The sequence below is a fragment of the Amblyraja radiata genome, chromosome 10 (assembly GCF_010909765.2).
Source record: "Amblyraja radiata isolate CabotCenter1 chromosome 10, sAmbRad1.1.pri, whole genome shotgun sequence".
Classification (NCBI taxonomy): Eukaryota; Metazoa; Chordata; class Chondrichthyes; order Rajiformes; family Rajidae; genus Amblyraja; species Amblyraja radiata.
Window position 1 is genome coordinate 5,049,075 of NC_045965.1, and position 17,597 is coordinate 5,066,671.

Here is a 17,597-nt window from a genome sequence, read left to right on the forward strand (position 1 = left end):
TGCCTGATATTTCAGAGATTTTTAGTGCCTAAACATCCTTGCTCTAGTGATACGGTTCTATAGATTCAGGATGAGTTCCTGTGGATTGGAGGGTAGTTAATGTTATCCCACTTTTTAAGAAAGGCAGGAGAGAGAAAACAGGGAATTATTGACGGGTTAGCCTGACATCGGTGGTGGGGAAGATGCACAAGAAGAGGTCTCAGTGGGTGAAGCCCCTCTTTCAAATAAGATTCAGGTTGGGACAGTATGAGAACCTGATAGATGTGCTGCATGAGGAGGATTTTTCTGCTTTTAAAAACTTTACAAGAATATCACCTGAGCTGTTTAATGAGCTGAAGACAAACATGGGCCCATTGCTGAAAAAAAAGGACACCTATATGAGAAGGCCACTGGAACCAGGCCTGTGCCTAGCCATCACCCTCTGCTACTTGGCTTCAGGGGACTCGTACAAGAGCCTCTCCTACAACTTACTGGTGGCCCACAACACCATCAGCAAGATAGTCCAAGAGATCCTTGAGGCCATTGTTAAGGTTAATCAAGATAAGGTGATGGACTGCCCTAGTGCACCAGATGACTGGAAGAGAGTGGCACATGGCTTTGACAAAAGATGGAACTTTAAGCATACTTGTGGGGCAGTTGATGGCAAGCATGTGGCCATCCGGTGTCTACCCAAGGGAGGGTCAAAATACTTCAATTACCAGAAGTTTCATTCCATCGTAATGTTAGCTGTGGTGGATTCAAACTACAACTTCCTTTATGTGGATGTGGGCACACCTGGCAGTGTCGCAGATGGTAGAATCTGGAGAGAGACCTCCCTTGGGTAGGCACTGGAAGAAGGAACAGCAGGCATGCCTGATCCAGTACCTCTGCCAGGAGAAGCCAACCCTGATATATTTTACGCACTGGTTGGTGATGATGCCTTTGCACTCAGGTCCTGGATGATGAAGCCATACCCGCACAGGCATTTGACAAGGGAGCAGAGGATCTTTAAATACAAGCTGTCCAGGGCTAGGAGGGTTGTTGAAAATGCATTTGACATCCTCTCAAGCAGATTTCGATGCTTGCTGACTACCATGGAGCAGGAGCCCAAGAATGTGGAGACTATTGTGTATGCAGCATGTGTCCTCCACAACCTAATCCGTATCAGAGGTGCAGCATCAGCAACAGCCATGGAGGAGGGTGACTTGGTGGACAACCATACAGGAAACATAACACCAGGTGCATGGAGGACTGGAGTACACGCTGCACCTATGGTGTCACTGCAGCGATTGCCAGGTAACACCGGGAGAAAGAGTTACTACAACTCAAAACTGGGCAGTGTGCCATGGCAGAACAAATTTATTTGAGGAACAGCAGCGAACATCATACAACACAAAGCAGGAGGAGAGCCGACTGCAGACAAGAAAATTTGTTTTTCAGGACAGTTCAAATCCTGCAGATTTTGTTTAATTCCAGGTGGTGAACTTATTGAATGTTGCTGTATCTTTAAGTTAAAATGGCATTTTTGCAGATGTCTGTTCTAAAAGCAGTGCTTATCCTGCCTCTGTTTGTTTGATTAATGTAGATCTAATCTAAAAATATATATCCTTTTGAAAGCATTGCATTGTTTGTTTTATTGTTTTAATTTTTGCTAACATTTTATTACTCAGGTTAATCTGAAGATTTACAGAAAAAAGTTCCTTGTGCTTTCTTAGTATTTTTAGATTTGTTGATATGTATGAGAAATCCCATTACAATTCACTGTTTTGCTTGCTGTGTTGTTACATTTATCAAGGTGTAAAAATGTTCTTTTAAATTCAGTGTATTTCTTGTTCCAGTGACATTTACGAGATGTATAAATAGACTGTGGGCCGAGCATCAAAAATGTGTTTAGAAATCAGTTTTCGTGACCCAAGTCACCAAACTACATGAAATTTTCCACAAATTTAGATGAAATATAATTGAGAAGGATGTGATAACTCGTCATTGCCAAACGTTGCACATTAATTAATTAAACTAATTAGAAAATGAGATCGTGAAAATAAGCGCCATCTAGTGGCCAATGCCCGTATTACACCATGGGCAGCCTGTTTCCGTGTTGCAGTCCATTTAAACTATATTATACCTATAAATATATGTATATATATATATACAGGTGCACAACCTTTTATCCGAAAGCCTTGGGCCCAGACACTTCTCGGATTTCTGAATTTTTCGGATTTCGAAATGGAAGATTTTTAGCGTAGATTAGGTAGTTGGCGCGGGCGGCTTGAAAAGTCTGGAGCGGCTACCTCCTCCCCGGAGACCGGGGAATCATTGTAAATCATTGCTTAAATGTTAGTCAGTTAGTTTGGAGGAATTTTATGTGGTGGGGGGGTGAAGGGGGAAACTTTAATTCTTAGTCCCCTACCTGGTCAGAGAGGCGGGGAGCGGGCAATGCCTTACCGGGTCGCCGTGCAGTAAGCTCCGGAGCGCTGTGGCCGCCGACTCCCAACATCGCGGAGCTGGGGCTGCGGGCGTCCGGCCGCGGGCGGCGCCGGTTGGAGCTCCGACCCCGGCAACTCTACCCCTGGCTGCGCGGCGCTCCAAATCCAGCGCCGCCCGCAGCCCCAGCTCCGCGATGTTGGGAGTCGGCTGCCACAGCGGTGGGATACCAGCGGGGAGCGGGCAATGCCTTACCGGGTCGCCGTGCGGTAAGCTCCGGAGCGCTGTGGCCGCCGCATAAAAGCCTTCCATACTAACTGACTAACATTTAAGCAATGATTTACAGATGTTTAAGTGTCTCCCCGGTGAGGCAGCCGCTACAGTAGTACAGACCTGGGTTGACCGTGGGTCGTTTCGGGTCAAGTTTGGCGCAAAACGCGAGCGCCAAACGCCAAATGTGAGCAGACGACATCCTGGGAAAAATGTCCGGTTTTCGGAGCTTTTCGGTTTCCGGAACTCCGGATAAAAGGTTGTGCACCTGTATATATATATATATAACTTGTTAATATGAATGTAATCATATATAATTAAGTATAATTATATTATATAAAAATAATATGATAAATATAATTGTGTGTTTTTTTAATGCTCCTGAACCAACCTAATTAATGGGTTAGGGCAGTTCTTGTGGGTTCTTCCCTTTACTGAACCCCACTGACTGCCAGTGTACAGAGTGGGGGTGACGGCCATAGTGGACCGGGGCAGTGCCAGGCAGGCATGTTCCAGCCGCTTTAATAGGAAATTAAATGAGACTGCAGCAGATGTCCCAGGTTTTAAGGGCTCATGAACCTGGCTAATTAAAGGGTCAGGACAAATCCTCTAGATTTCCCCATTTACTGAACCCCGCTGACTGCCAAAGTGGGGAGAGTGGGGGTGACGGCCATAGTGGGACTGGGGCAGTGCCAAACCTGTAAGAGACCTGTCTTATTTCTGATGTAAATGTCACATCCTGGCCAAGAATCGAATGCTCTGATGTTTACTCGATGAATATTCATTTTAAGCTACAATGAGCTTATATTTATGTTATAGACCCCCCCCCCCCCCCCCCCCCCCCCCGCCCGATGGTGCCTTTGCAAATGAGGGCTATTACCTTTAACTTAAAAGAACCCTAAAAGTGTTGCATTGTTTATCTCTAGTTTGTATGTATCAAAGGTATCAAAGGTATTTTATTGGTCACATTCACATACACCGAGGTGTAATGAAGTGAAATGCTTTTATGCCATTTTGCAGCACACAAAGAAAGAATACAGACATAACACCAATGAGAGTCTTAAACACAAAGAACATCCCCCCACAATGGCACCCACCATGAGGGAAGGCACAAAGTCCAATCCCCAACCCCAGTTCACCCATAGTCGGGCCTATTGAGGCCTCCACAGTTGCCTCTACGGAGGCCCGATGTTCCTGGCCGTTCTCGCCGGTTGGTGGTGCTCCGGCGTCGGCAGAGTCCTCACAGTGGCATGGGAACCCTGGAACGGCCGCCTCCGTACTGGAGGCCGCGGCTTCAGAAGCCGACAAGGCCGCGCCGGTTGGAGATCCACAACTGGCGATTTCATCGCGAGATCCAAGGCTCCCGGTGTAAAGTTCAGCGCCGCCGCCCGCAGCTGGCCGCTCCACAGTCCCGCAGCTCCGCGATGTTTTACCCGGCGGTCTCAGCTCACCGGAGCTCCAGCGCGGCGACCCAGGCAAGGCATCGCCCGATCCACGATAGCGCTCCAGCGCTGTGCCGCCGCCGAAGCCGAGGTTCTGGGCGGTACGCGACAGGAAATGCCGCTAGTGGGCCGCGAGGACAGGTCGAAGCTGTAGCCCCGAGAAAAGCTGCCTCTCTGACCAGGTAGGGACCCTGAAAGGCAGTTTCCCCCTCCCCCCACCCCCCACACAAAAAAGTCTAGACCTCCAAACAAAACACTTTACCTAACTAAAAATAAAACGGTGAAAAGACAGACAACTGCTGGCAGGGCAGCCGTGCACAGGACAGCGCCCCCTGGTGTGTGTCTGTGTATGCCTTTCCAACGTGTATCTGTGGATGGATGTATGTGTGCATGTATGTTTGGATGTGTACATGTATGTCTGCGTGTGAATGGATGTGTGTGTGTGCGGATTTATGTGTGCATGTATGTGTGTGTTTGCATGCATGGAAGTGTGCGTATGGATGGATGTGTGTGTGTGGATGTGCATATGTTTGTATGTATGTGTGGATCGGTGGGTGGATTGTCGCAGTCATTCACCGGCACGCTATTATCATAAGTAATTCACTCATTGTTTAAATAATTTGACCAAATAAACAGTGAAACGATCCACATTAAAATAAAACTTTATATAATCATTTTTTTTCCACAATTTATTTATTTTGTGTACTTTGAACATTTACAAATGATGCAATGCGCGGGTAGGACATGCCTATGGTCAGTGTGCTCGACAGTTGCTGTTTGTTGACTATGACTTGTCATGGATCAAAGCAGTCTCTTCGGGGCCCGCTCATCTGCTTCACCATCAGGAACTGCCTCTTGAGGCGATTCACCTGCTTCAGGCTTTTCAGCGTCTTGAACTCAATTGAAAGAGGAAATAGAAAACAGAAAATGAATGAAAAGTAAAATAAATCAACATTCTCAAATATATTTTATCATTTTTCAAGGTAACATCATATGACCATAAGTAAAAAGATTTGTTGCTTGAGTCCTATCATTACCTTTCTTCCTTCTAGACTTTGCCATCGCTCGATTTATTGTTGTTATGTTGCAGAAGTGACTATAGCATTCTGCATGATAACCCGGAATACACTGCTGCCTCCTAATAATGGAAGATAATATGTGTCAGGGTGTATTTTATATCTTTTCATGTTTTATGTTATGTAAGACAATATCGACATATCAATGAGCAAATTAAACATGTATGCATGTCCAGGTAGATGGGATGGCAAGTCTGCAAATTATCAAATTAGTGTTCATTAAAGCACAGTGAATGTCCACACAAAACACTTTTGTGAGGACAGGCTCTGAAGAGTGGAGGGGCAGAAGTTGCAGAAAAAGAAATCTCATATTACTTAGGTCTGCATGGACTTCAATTCATAAAATGGCAATCTCTTCTTAATTTCAATTAGACTGACTAATTTATTGCCATAGATAAGACTTCAAGTTCAAGTGCAGGAGCAGCGGGTGCAGAATAGCTAGAGAAAGAAACATCTCATAGTACCTAGGTCTGCATGGACTTCCATTCATAAAGTGTCAACCTCTATTTAATGTCAATGAGACTTATACTGTAATTTACTACAATTGACAGTACAAGTACCTAACAGTAGTAGTGAAGTTGGAGATGGTATCAAACAGGAAATTAGAAATGTGTGCGACAAAGGCAAAACAGTTATAATGGGTGACTTCAATCTACATATAGATTGGGTGAATCAAATTGGCAGGGGTGTTGAGGAAGAGGATTTCTTGGAATGTATGCGGGATAGTTATCTAAATCAACATGTAGAGGAACCAACGAGAGAGCAGGCCATTTTAGACTGGGTATTGAGTAATGAGGAAGGGTTAGTTAGCAGTCTTGCTGTACGTGCCCCCTTGTGCAAGAGTGACCATAATATGGTTGAGTTCTTCATTAGGATGGAGAGTGACATTGTTAATTCAGAAACAATGGTTCTGAACTTAAAGAAAGGTAACTTTGAGGTTATGAGACGTGAATTGGCCAAGGTTGAATGGCAATTAATTCTAAAAGGGTTGACGGTGGATATGCAATGGAAGGCATTTAAAGACTGCATGGATGAACTACAAAAATTGTTCATCCCAGTTTGGCAAAAGAATAAATCAGGGAAGGTAGTGCATCCGTGGATAACAAGGGAAATCAGGGATAGTATCAAAGCGAAGGATGATGCGTACAAATTAGCCAGAAAAAACAGCATACCGGAGGACTGGGAGAAATTCAGAGACCAGCAGAGGAGGACAAAGGGCTTAATTAGGAAAGGAAAAATAGATTATGAAAGAAAACTGGCAGGGAACATAAAAACTGACTGCACAAGTTTTTATAGATATGTGAAAAGAAAGAGATTAGTTAAAACAAATGTAGGTCCCTTGCAGTCAGAAACAGGTGAGTTGATCATGGGGAACAAGGATATGGCGGACCAATTGAATAACTACTTTGGTTCCGTCTTCACTAAGGAAGACATAAATAATCTGCCGGAAATAGCAGGGGATGCGGGTCAAAGGAGTTGGAGGAATTGAGTGAAATCCAGGTTAGCCGGGAAGTGGTGTTAGGTAAATTGAATGGATTAAAGGCCGATAAATCCCCAGGGCCAGACAGGCTGCATCCCAGAGTACTTAAGGAAGTAGCTCCAGAAATAGTGGATGCATTAGTAATAATCTTTCAAAACTCTTTCTGGAGTAGTTCCTGAGGATTGGCGGGTAGCAAACGTAACCCCACTTTTTAAGAAGGGAGGGAGAGAGAAAACGGGGAATTACAGGCCAGTTAGTCTAACATTGGTAGTGGGGAAACTGCTAGAGTCAGTTATTAAAGATGGGATAGCAGCACATTTGGAAAGTGGTGAAATCATTGGACAAAGTCAGCATGGATTTACAAAAGGTAAATCATGTCTGACGAATCTTATAGAATTTTTCGAGGATGTAACTAGTAGCGTGGATAGGGGAGAACCAGTGGATGTGGTGTATCTGGACTTCCAGAAGGCTTTCGACAAGGTCCCACATAAGAGATTAGTATACAAATTTAAAGCAGACGGCATTGGGGGTTCAGTATTGATGTGGATAGAGAACTGTCTGGCAAACAGGAAGCAAAGAGTAGGAGTAAACGGGTCCTTTTCACAATGGCAGGCAGTGACTAGTTAGGTACCGCAAGGCTCAGTGCTGGGACCCCAGATATTTACAATATATATTAATGATCTGGATGAGGGAATTGAAGGCAATATCTCCAAGTTTGCGGATGACACTAAGCTGGGGGGGCAGTGTTAGCTGTGAGGAGGATGCTAGGAGACTGCAAGGTGACTTGGATAGGCTGGGTGAGTGGGCAAATGTTTGGCAGATGCAGTATAATGTGGATAAATGTGAGGTTATCCATTTTGGTGGCAAAAACAGGAAAGCAGACTATTATCTAAATGGTGGCCGACTAGGAAAAGGGGAGATGCAGCGAGACCTGGGTGTCATGGTACACCAGTCATTGAAAGTAGGCATGCAGGTGCAGCAGGCAGTGAAGAAAGCGAATGGTATGTTAGCTTTCATAGCAAAAGGATTTGAGTATAGGAGCAGGGGGTTCTACTGCAGTTGTACAGGGTCTTGGTGAGACCACACCTGGAGTATTGCGTACAGTTTTGGTCTCCAAATCTGAGGAAGGACATTATTGCCATAGAGGGAGTGCAGAGAAGGTTCACCAGACTGATTCTGGGATGTCAGGACTGTCTTATGAAGAAAGACTGGATAGACTTGGTTTATACTCTCTAGAATTTAGGAGATTGAGAGGGGATCTTATAGAAACTTACAAAATTCTTAAGGGGTTGGACAGGCTAGATGCAGGAAGCTTGCTCCCGATGTTGGGGAAGTCCAGGACAAGGGGTCACAGCTTAAGGATAAGGGGGAAATCCTTTAAAACCGAGATGAGAAGAACTTTTTTCACACAGAGAGTGGTGAATCTCTGGAACTCTCTGCCACAGAGGGTAGTCGAGGCCAGTTCATTGGCTATATTTAAGAGGGAGTTAGATGTGGCCCTTGCGGCTAAAGGGATCAGAAGGTATGGAGAGAAGGCAGGTACGGGATACTGAGTTGGATGATCGGCCATGATCATATTGAATGGCGGTGCAGGCTCGAAGGGCCGAATGGCCTACTCCTGCACCTAATTTCTATGTTTCTCTATTTCTGATTATTTCGCACTGCAATGGAAGCCTAACAGTGCGATCGAAATCCCTCTGCTTTTCTCCCGTGGTCGGGGCCTGAAAACGGCCGCTAAAGATGGCACTATGTACAGCCTCCCCCCCCCCCGCCCGCGGCGATGATCCGCGGCTCTGCTTTCGCGAATCGGCCGCTTATTAATAGTAAGATTAAACGAGAACTTACCAGTTTGAAGTTTGATCTGTATTTTATGAGGAGTTACGATGAGGGATTACGTGAAGAACCCGCTCAGCACGCATGTGCGGCATACTTCAAAGCAGCGGTGTGGAATCACAGATAGACACAGTTATTGAAGTAAACATAGTAAAGACAAGGAGACATCAGTTTGACCCATATTATTGAGGGTGGGAGCGGAGGGCACGTAATCCCTCATCGTAACTCCTCATAAAATACAGATCAAACTTCAAACTGGTAAGTTCTCGTTTAATCTTACTATTTTACTTCGGAGTCACGTGAGTGATTCCGTGAAGACTTCAAAGCTCTGTGATTTCAAGCCTTGTAACAGTTCATACTTCACTCGCTGCCGAAGTCATTCGAGGGAGGAAGTATGTTATCGTAATCAACCATGAATCTGTTTGTAAAAACAATAATGGTGTTATTAACAACAACAAGACCAATGCTCCTCCGAGCTTAAATTATATATTTTTTGCAGATTCTTTTCTGCAACCGGCACAGGTTCTGTCAGTGGTGTGTTATAAAAGTTTGGAACGTATACTCCCTAGACCACCCTGCTGTAGCCAGGGTGTGGTCCATAGGCTCGTCCATCCTCTTAGTTACTGACGTGGAAGCTGACCTGGTGGAATAAGATTTATACACGTTAGTATTTACTCCAGCAACTCCCAGTACCTGCTTGAGCCACTAGAGATAGTTTAGCTCGTCACCCGACCATGAGGTTTATTGTGGCTGACCCATAAGGCTTTTTCCTCTCCCTCGGTATTGCTTATTGTGTCGATGTAGATCTCTAAGTGGGTCATGACACATTAAACGTGGTTCAGGTGGGTATGCCCGGAATTTCATGACTGGACCTGATGTTCCTGGTCTGTTCTGTTTGGCCAGCCCTAGAATGGGAAATGTGACACTATCTGGTGTTATAACCATGTTGTCCAATCGCAGTAGATGGAAGAACTGGCTCTTTGTGTTGAGGTAAGGGCTCCAGCATGTCCATCTTCTGAGTAGGCTGTTCCAGGGTGAGTGACCTGGCTGGTGATCATCCCCTAAGGTATGTCAGGATTTCACTGACATCCCAATTTGGGTGTACCTATTTCTGGGAAATGGATTGAATATACCTCTCCTGTATCTGATCACCAGTGAGTGGTACCCTTTGCCCTGATGTCGTGGTGCCCAAGTTGAGTAGGCTGACAGAACATTTCCTTCATTGTGGTGAAGACCTGCCAGGAACTCCTGTACAGTTTTGTGTTGTAGTTGAATGTGTAGATCCTGTTTTGGAACAGTGTCCCATTTCTTGATGTTCCTCAGGTATGTTCCCTAGGATATGCGACGGAATGCTGTCATCATGTTGATAGTGCTGCTGTTCCAAGCACAGCAGTGGTCTTCCCAATTCTGCAATTGTTTTAATGACCATGTCGAGGACCACTGGGAACCATGCCTGTGGACTTAGTCCACTGTAATTTGCGTAGTACCCGACTGATGAAGCCGTAGTACCTATTGAAGAGGGAGAAGGAAGGGAGAACATAGAGATTAGATTCCCCCCCACCCCTCAATACGCGGGAATGTATCCATCACCGCTGCCTTGAGATTGGTTTCATGTGACGTAGATTAGTACGTGGCGATTTAATTGAATATAAGGAAATCGATATCTGGTGTCCATATTGCTTTGTAATTTCAGCAAATATTTTTGGTTTAAATGTTTGTTTACAGCATTTAGCTCACCTGAATAGGTAAGTTACTGATGGTCAAACATGTTTGATGACATACGGTTACCAATTGTTAATAAATTGTCACCTAATATCGACGTTCTATGCCCAAGTGGTTTGGTATATGCCACCACTGTGATGTTGTTAATTTATAAACGAACATGCAGAATGGTACATTACTGAGCAAATGCTTCACTAGAAGTTAGTAATTTAATATATAACACGTTTAAGCCAATTCGCATTGGCACTAAGTATTACAAGCTTAGTAACTCATCAGGACACATAAGATGTTACTCAAAACAAGTGGAAGTGTACAACCATAATCCTTCCTATGCTGATAAATTCCATGATAATACTCCAGATTAGTCCATTTGCTCCCATATTACAGGTATGGAGATAGTTTGAACACTAGTATCTCAGCTCATAGGAAAGGTACAATGTTCAGTAGCTGGTAATGCTGCTACTATCCCAATTAGTTTGCCACGTAGTTGATTGGTGGTTAAATGTTACCATAACTGAGAGCATTAATGAATACCAGATAGACAATGTTGTGGATGGTCAACGTAAATATCTGGATATATGACAGAGCCCGCTAAATAAGTTAGGTTCAGGAAAACGGCAGAAAACGGTGCCGTTTCAAACAAGCTGCTTGAGCACCTCAAGGCTCTCGCAATTTCGCGAGCTCCCGCAGCTGCGGGAGCCCTGACTTTAAAATTTCCCACGCTGGCTGTAAAACTCACAACCCGACTGAGGAACCCAGGTACAGTACCTGGGGTGGAGACCCCGGGATGACCCCCAGAGCCGACGGGCTGGATCTTCCAGGAACAACGGAGCTGGAGCTGCCAACTTTGAGGGAACCCCCGTTCGTTACGGAGCTGGAGCTGCCGTCTGTGAGGGAATCCCCGTTCCGCAAAAACCACAGGTACAGCAAGCACAGTACCTGGAAACAAAGGGGAAGCCTCCATTGTGTCCGGAAACGTGGCCGACGGGCAGGACTTCAAGTCCGAATGAAGCGCAGGGGACTTCGGCCCCCTCTCCCTACTATCCTACTGGCCAACGTACAGTCCCTTGAAAACAAAGTGGAGGACCTAAGGGCAAGGCTGCTTTATCAAAGGGAGCTGAGGGAATGCTCTGTGTTCTGTTTCACAGAGACATGGCTCACCCCCAGCTCCCCAGACTCAGCGGTCCAGCCTGAAGGGTTCTCCATCCACCATATGGACCATACACTGGCATCTGGGAAAGGGAGAGGAGGGAGCGTCTGCCTCATGGTCAACTCTGCGTGGTGCTCAGACGTGGCAGTCCTGTCCAACTCCTGCTCTCCACACCTCGAACATCTGGCGGTGAAGTGCCGTCCCTTCTACCTCCCAAGGGAATTCACCTCCATTATCCTGACCGCGGTCTACATCCCACCCCAGGCAGACGTCCGTCTGGCACTGGAGGAGCTGCACACCGTGGTCAACAAACACCAGACGTCTTACCCCGAGGCATTTACCACCATTGCTGGGACTTCAATAAGGCGAACCTCAAGAAATCACTCCCCAACTTCCACCAACATGTCTCCTGCTGCACCAGAGGACCTAACACCCTCGACCACTGCTACACCACCATCAAGAATGCCTATCGTTCTATCCCTCACCTCACTTCGGTAAATCTGAACATACCGCGGTGCTGTTTCTTCCTGCCTACAGGCAGCAATTGAAGAGCGCACTCCCAGAAGTGAGGACAGTACAGAGCTGGTCGGGGGCGGGGGCAGAAGAACAACTCCAGGACTGTTTGGAGTCTGTAGACTGGGCAATGTTCAAGGACTCAGCAATGAACGAATATGCCACAGTCGTTACATACTTCGTAAAGAAATGTATGGAGGACTGCATCCCTACAAAAACCTTCCGAGTGTTTCCCAATCAGAAACCTTGGATGAACTTTGAGATCCGCACTCTCCTGAAGTCCAGACACAGGGCATTCACCTCCAATGATACAGTGGCCTACATGAAGACCAAATACGACCTTGGTAAGGCCATCAAAAAGGCCAAAAGGGACTTCTGCTCCAAACTGGAGGACGAGACAGATGTTCGGCAGCTGTGGCAGGGTCTGAATGCAATCACCACCTACAAGGCAAAACCAGGAGGCAGCTTGAATGTCAGTGTAACATCACTCCCTGACGAGCTCAATGCGTTTTACGCACGCTTTGACAGGGAGAATACTGATGTGCCTTCCCGATCCCCCATTCGCTGTGATGGCATTTCAGTCTCAGTCACAGAGGCCGATGTCAGGAAATCCTTCAGAGGGGTGAACCCCCGAAAAGCAACTGGTCCTGATGGTATACCCGGTCATGTTCTAAAAACCTGTGCGGACCAACTGGCGGGAGTTTTTACAGACATTTTCATCCTCTCACTTCTGAGGTCTGAGGTCCCCACCTGCTTTAAAAGGGCATCAATTATACCAGTGCCCAAGAAGAGTAAGGTGACGTGCCTCAATGACTATCGACCAGTGGCACTAACGCCGGTGATGATGAAGTGCTTTGAGAGGTTGATCATGGAGCAAATCAACTCCTACCTCGACAAAAACCTGGACCCACTGCAGATCGCTTACCGCCACAACAGATCAACGGTGGATGCGATCTTGCTGGCCCTCCACTCCGCTCTGGACCACTTGGACAACAAAAACTCATATGTCAGGCTGTTATTCATCGATTACATCTCGGCATTTAACACAATCATCCCCTCCAAGCTGGTTACCAAAGTCACAGAACTGGGTCTCTGCGCATCCTGCAATTGGATCCTCGACTTCCTCATTCCTCGTATTGGTGGAAATGTGTCAGCCTCGATAACAATCAGCACGGGAGCACCTCAAGGCTGCGTGCTCAGCCCCCTGCTGCACTCACTCTAAACTTATGACTGCGTAGCCAGTCACAGTGCGAACTCCATCGTCAAATTCGCTGATGACACCATTGTTGTGGGACGTATCACTGATGGGGATGAGTCAGAGTACAGAAGGGAGATCGAGCAACTGTTCATATGGTGCCAGCGCAATAACCTGGCCCTCAACACCAGCAAAACCAAGGAACAGATTGTGGACTTTGGAAGGAGTAGGAGGGGGACCCACAGCCCCATTTATATCAACGGGTCGATGGTTGAAAGGGTCAAGAGCTTCAAATTCCTGGGCGTGCACATCTCTGAAGATCTTTCCTGGTCCGAGAACACTAATGCAATTATCAACAAAGCTCATCAGCGCCTCTACTTCCTGAGAAGATTACGGAGAGTTGGTTTGTCAAGGAAGACTCTCTCTGACTTCTACAGGTGCTCAGTAGAGAGCATGCTGACCGGTTGCATCATGGCTTGGTTCGGCAATTTGAGCGCCCTGGAGAGTAAAAGACTACAAAAAGTAGTAAACACTGCCCAGTCCATCATCGGCTCTGACCTTCTTTCCATCGAGGGGATTTATCGCAGTCGCTGCCTCAAAAAGGCTGGCAGTATCATCAAAGACCCACACCATCCAGGCCACACACTCATCTCCCTGCTACCTTCAGGTAAAAGGTACAGGAGCCTGAAGACTGCAACAACCAGGTTCAGGAATAGCTACTTCCCCACAGCCATCAGGCTATTAAACCTGGCTCGGATAAAACTCTGATTATTAATAACCCATTTTCTGTTATTTGCACTTTATCAGTTTATTTATTCATGTGTGTATATATTTATATTATGGTATATGGACACACTTATCTGTTTTGCAGTAAATGCCTACTATGTTCTGTGTGCTGAAGCAAAGCAAGAATTTCATTGTCCTATACAGGGACACATGACAATAAATTCACTTGAACTTGAAATGTATGAAAACTCAGGACACGAAACGGGAAAAAAAATTTGGACACGAAAAGGGAGGAAAATTCAGGACAGGAAAAAGGACGAAAATTCAGGACGAGAAAAGCGACAAAAATTCAGGCCGAGAAAAGCGATGAAAATTAAGGGCACGAAAAGAGATGTAAATTGAGGACGTGAAAAGCGATGCAATTCAGGGCACAAAATGTGACAAATTGTCAGGATATAAAAAGCGACAAAATTTCAGAATGCGAAAAGCAACAAAAATTCAGCACACGAAAAGCGATGAAAATTCAAAATGTGAAAAGTGACTTATATTTAGGATGCAAAAAACGACGAAAATTGAGGACATGAAATGCGACAAAAATTCAGGACGTAAAAAGTGACGAAAGTTCAGCATGCGAAAAGTAGAAAAATTCAGCACACGAAAAGTGACAAAACTTCAGGCGGCAAAAAGCAACGTAAATCCAGAGACGACAATTCAGCATGCAAAACGTGATAAAAATTCAAGACGTGAAATGCAACGAAAGTTCAGGACATGAAAAATGACGAAAATTCAGCACGCGAAAAGCGACAAACATACAGCACACGAAAATTGATGAAAACTCAGGACATGAAAGGCGATGATAATTAAAAATGCAAAAAGCAAACGTAAATTTAGGATGCGAAAAGCGATGAAATTTCAGGACACGTAAAACAAGGACATTGACGCGTAAAGTGACGAAATTTCAGGACGCAAAAGCGATGAAATTTCAGCACACGAAAAGTGCCGAAAATTCAGCACATGAAAAGCGCCGAAAATTCTAAAAGCAAAAGGCGGCATAAAAGCGACAAAAATTCAGGATGTGAAATTCGACAAAAATTCAGGATACGAAAAGCGACGCAAATTCCCGCGATAAAATTCAACTAAACTTCAGGACGCGAATAGCAATGAAAATTCAGCATACGAGAGTGACAAAAATTCAGGACGTGAAATGCGATGAAAATTCAAAACGAGAAAACAAGGTAAATTCAGGACATGAAAAGCAACAAAACTTCAGGTCACATAAAGTGCCGAAATTTTAGCATGCGAAAAGCGACGAAAATTCAAAATGTGAGAAGCAATTTAGGACGCGAAAAGGGACGAAAATTCAGGACGGAAAAAAGGACGAAAATTCAGTATGTGAAAATTGACGAAAATTCAGCACGTGAAAAGCGAGAAAAATTCAGCATATGAAAAGTGACAAAAATTCAGGACGCGTGATTAATTGCAATGAAAATTAAAAACGCCAAAAGTAATGTAAATTCTGAGTGCAAAAAGCGATGAAATTTCAGGCACTGTCAAGCAGTGAAATTTCAGGATGCGTCATGCGACGAAAATTCAGGACACGGAAACTGACGAAAATTCAGAATGTGAAAAGCAACGAAAATTCAGCATGCGAAAAGTGACAACATTTCAGGAGGCAAAAAGCAATGAAAATTCAGCACGCAAAAAGAGACGTAAATTCAAAACGTGAAAAGCAATGAAAATTCAGGACGCAAAAATTTTCATCGCTTTTCACGTTTTGAATTTACGTCTCTTTTTGCGTCCTAAATTGCTTCTCACATTTTGAATTTTCGTCGCTTTTCGCATGCTAAAATTTCGGCGCTTTATGTGTCCTGAAGTTTTGTTGCTTTTCATGTCCTGAATTTACATTAAAAACGCGGAAAGCGACGTTAATACAGGACGCAGAAAATTCGCATCGTTTTGAATTTTCATCACATTTCACGTCCTGAATTTTTGTCACTCGTATGCTGAAATTTCGTTGCTATTCGCGTCCTGAATTTTTGTCGCATTTCACATCCTGAATTTTTGTTGCTTTTATGCCGCTGTTTGCTTCTAGAATTTTCGTCGCTTTTCATGTGCTGAATTTTCGGCACTTTATTCAAGTGTGTATATATTTATATTATGGTATATGGACACACTTATCTGTTTTATAGTAAATGCCTACTATGTTCTGTGTGCTGAAGCAAAGCAAGAATTTCATTGTCCTATACAGGGATACATGACAATAAATTCACGAACTTGAAATGTATGAAAACTCAGGACACGATACGGGAAGAAAATTTTGGACACGAAAAGGGAGGAAAATTCAGGACAAGAAAAAGGACGAAAATTCAGGACAGGAAAAGGACGAAAATTCAGGACGAGAAAAGCGACAAAAATTCAGGCCGAGAAAAGCGACGAAAATTAAGGGCACGAAAAGAGATGTAAATTGAGGACGTGAAAAGCGATGCAATTCAGGGCACAAAATGTAACAAATTGTCAGGATATAAAAAGCGACAAAAATTCAGAATGCGAAAAGCAACAAAAATTCAGCACACGAAAAGCGATGTAAATTCAAAATGTGAAAAGTGACGTAAATTTAGGATGCCAAAAACGACGAAAATTGAGGACATGAAATGTGACAAAAATTCGGGACGTAAAAAGTGACGAAAATTCAGCATGCGAAAAGTAGAAAAATTCAGCACACGAAAAGTGACAAAACTTCAGACCGCTAAAAGCAACGTAAATCCAGAGACGACAATTCAGCATGCAAAAAGTGATAAAAATTCAAGACGTGAAATGCAACGAAAATGATGGCAGTATCATCAAGAAAGCAGATGTAAATTGAGAACATGAAAAGTGACGAAAATTCAGCACGCGAAAAGCGACGAACATACAGCACACGAAAATTGATGAAAACTCAGGACGAACTCAGCAACGAAAATTCAGCATGCGAAAAGTGACAACATTTCAGGAGGCAAAAAGCAATGAAAATTCAGCACGCAAAAAGAGACGTAAATTCAAAACGTGAAAAGCAATGAAAATTCAGGACGCAAAAATTTTCATCGCTTTTCACGTTTTGAATTTACGTCTCTTTTTGCGTCCTAAATTGCTTCTCACATTTTGAATTTTCGTCGCTTTTCGCATGCTAAAATTTCGGCGCTTTATGTGTCCTGAAGTTTTGTTGCTTTTCATGTCCTGAATTTACATTAAAAACGCGGAAAGCGACGTTAATACAGGACGCAGAAAATTCGCATCGTTTTGAATTTTCATCACATTTCACGTCCTGAATTTTTGTCACTCGTATGCTGAATTTTCGTTGCTATTCGCGTCCTGAAGTTTAGTTGAATTTTATGGCGGGAATTTTCGTTGCTTTTCACGTCCTGAATTTTTGTCGCATTTCACATCCTGAATTTTTGTTGCTTTTATGCCGCTGTTTGCTTCTAGAATTTTCGTCGCTTTTCATGTGCTGAATTTTCGGCACTTTGCGTGTGCTGAAATTTCATCGCTTTTGCGTCCTGAAATTTCGTCACTTTACGCGTCAATGTCATTGTTTTACGTGTCCTGAAATTTCATCGCTTTTCGCATCCTGAATTTACGTTTGCTTTTGGCATTTTGAATTATCATCGCCTTTCATGTCCTGAGTTTTCATCAATTTTCGTGTGCTGTATGTTCGTCGCTTTTCGCGTGCAGAATTTTCGTCGCTTTTCGCGTGCTGAATTTTCGTCACTTTTCATGTCCTGAATTTTCGTTGCATTTCACGTCTTGAATT

General features: G+C 44.3%; 1 protein-coding gene and 1 pseudogene across 1 annotated transcript; one reads left to right on the plus strand and one right to left on the minus strand.

Annotated features, from left to right (window-relative positions):
* LOC116977456 overlaps positions 1–17,597 on the minus strand; it is a 444,478-nt pseudogene that overhangs the window by 211,947 nt on the left and 214,934 nt on the right.
* Positions 96–1,968, plus strand: LOC116977459. The gene is made up of 2 exons (XM_033027894.1): positions 96–518; positions 879–1,968. The coding sequence occupies exons 1-2, from the start codon at positions 183–185 to the stop codon at positions 1,344–1,346; spliced, it is 804 nt and encodes a 267-aa protein (XP_032883785.1). The 5' UTR covers positions 96–182; the 3' UTR covers positions 1,347–1,968.

What these genes read in the sequence shown, in the direction of transcription:
- LOC116977459 (XM_033027894.1), top strand. Translation starts at nt 183, where the DNA reads ATGCACAAGAAGAGGTCTCAGTGGGTGAAGCCCCTCTTTCAAATAAGA. An exon ending in TAGTCCAAGAGATCCTTGAG is followed by an intron (nt 519 to 878) that starts GCCATTGTTAAG and finishes CTGCCAGGAGAA; the next exon opens with GCCAACCCTGATATATTTTA.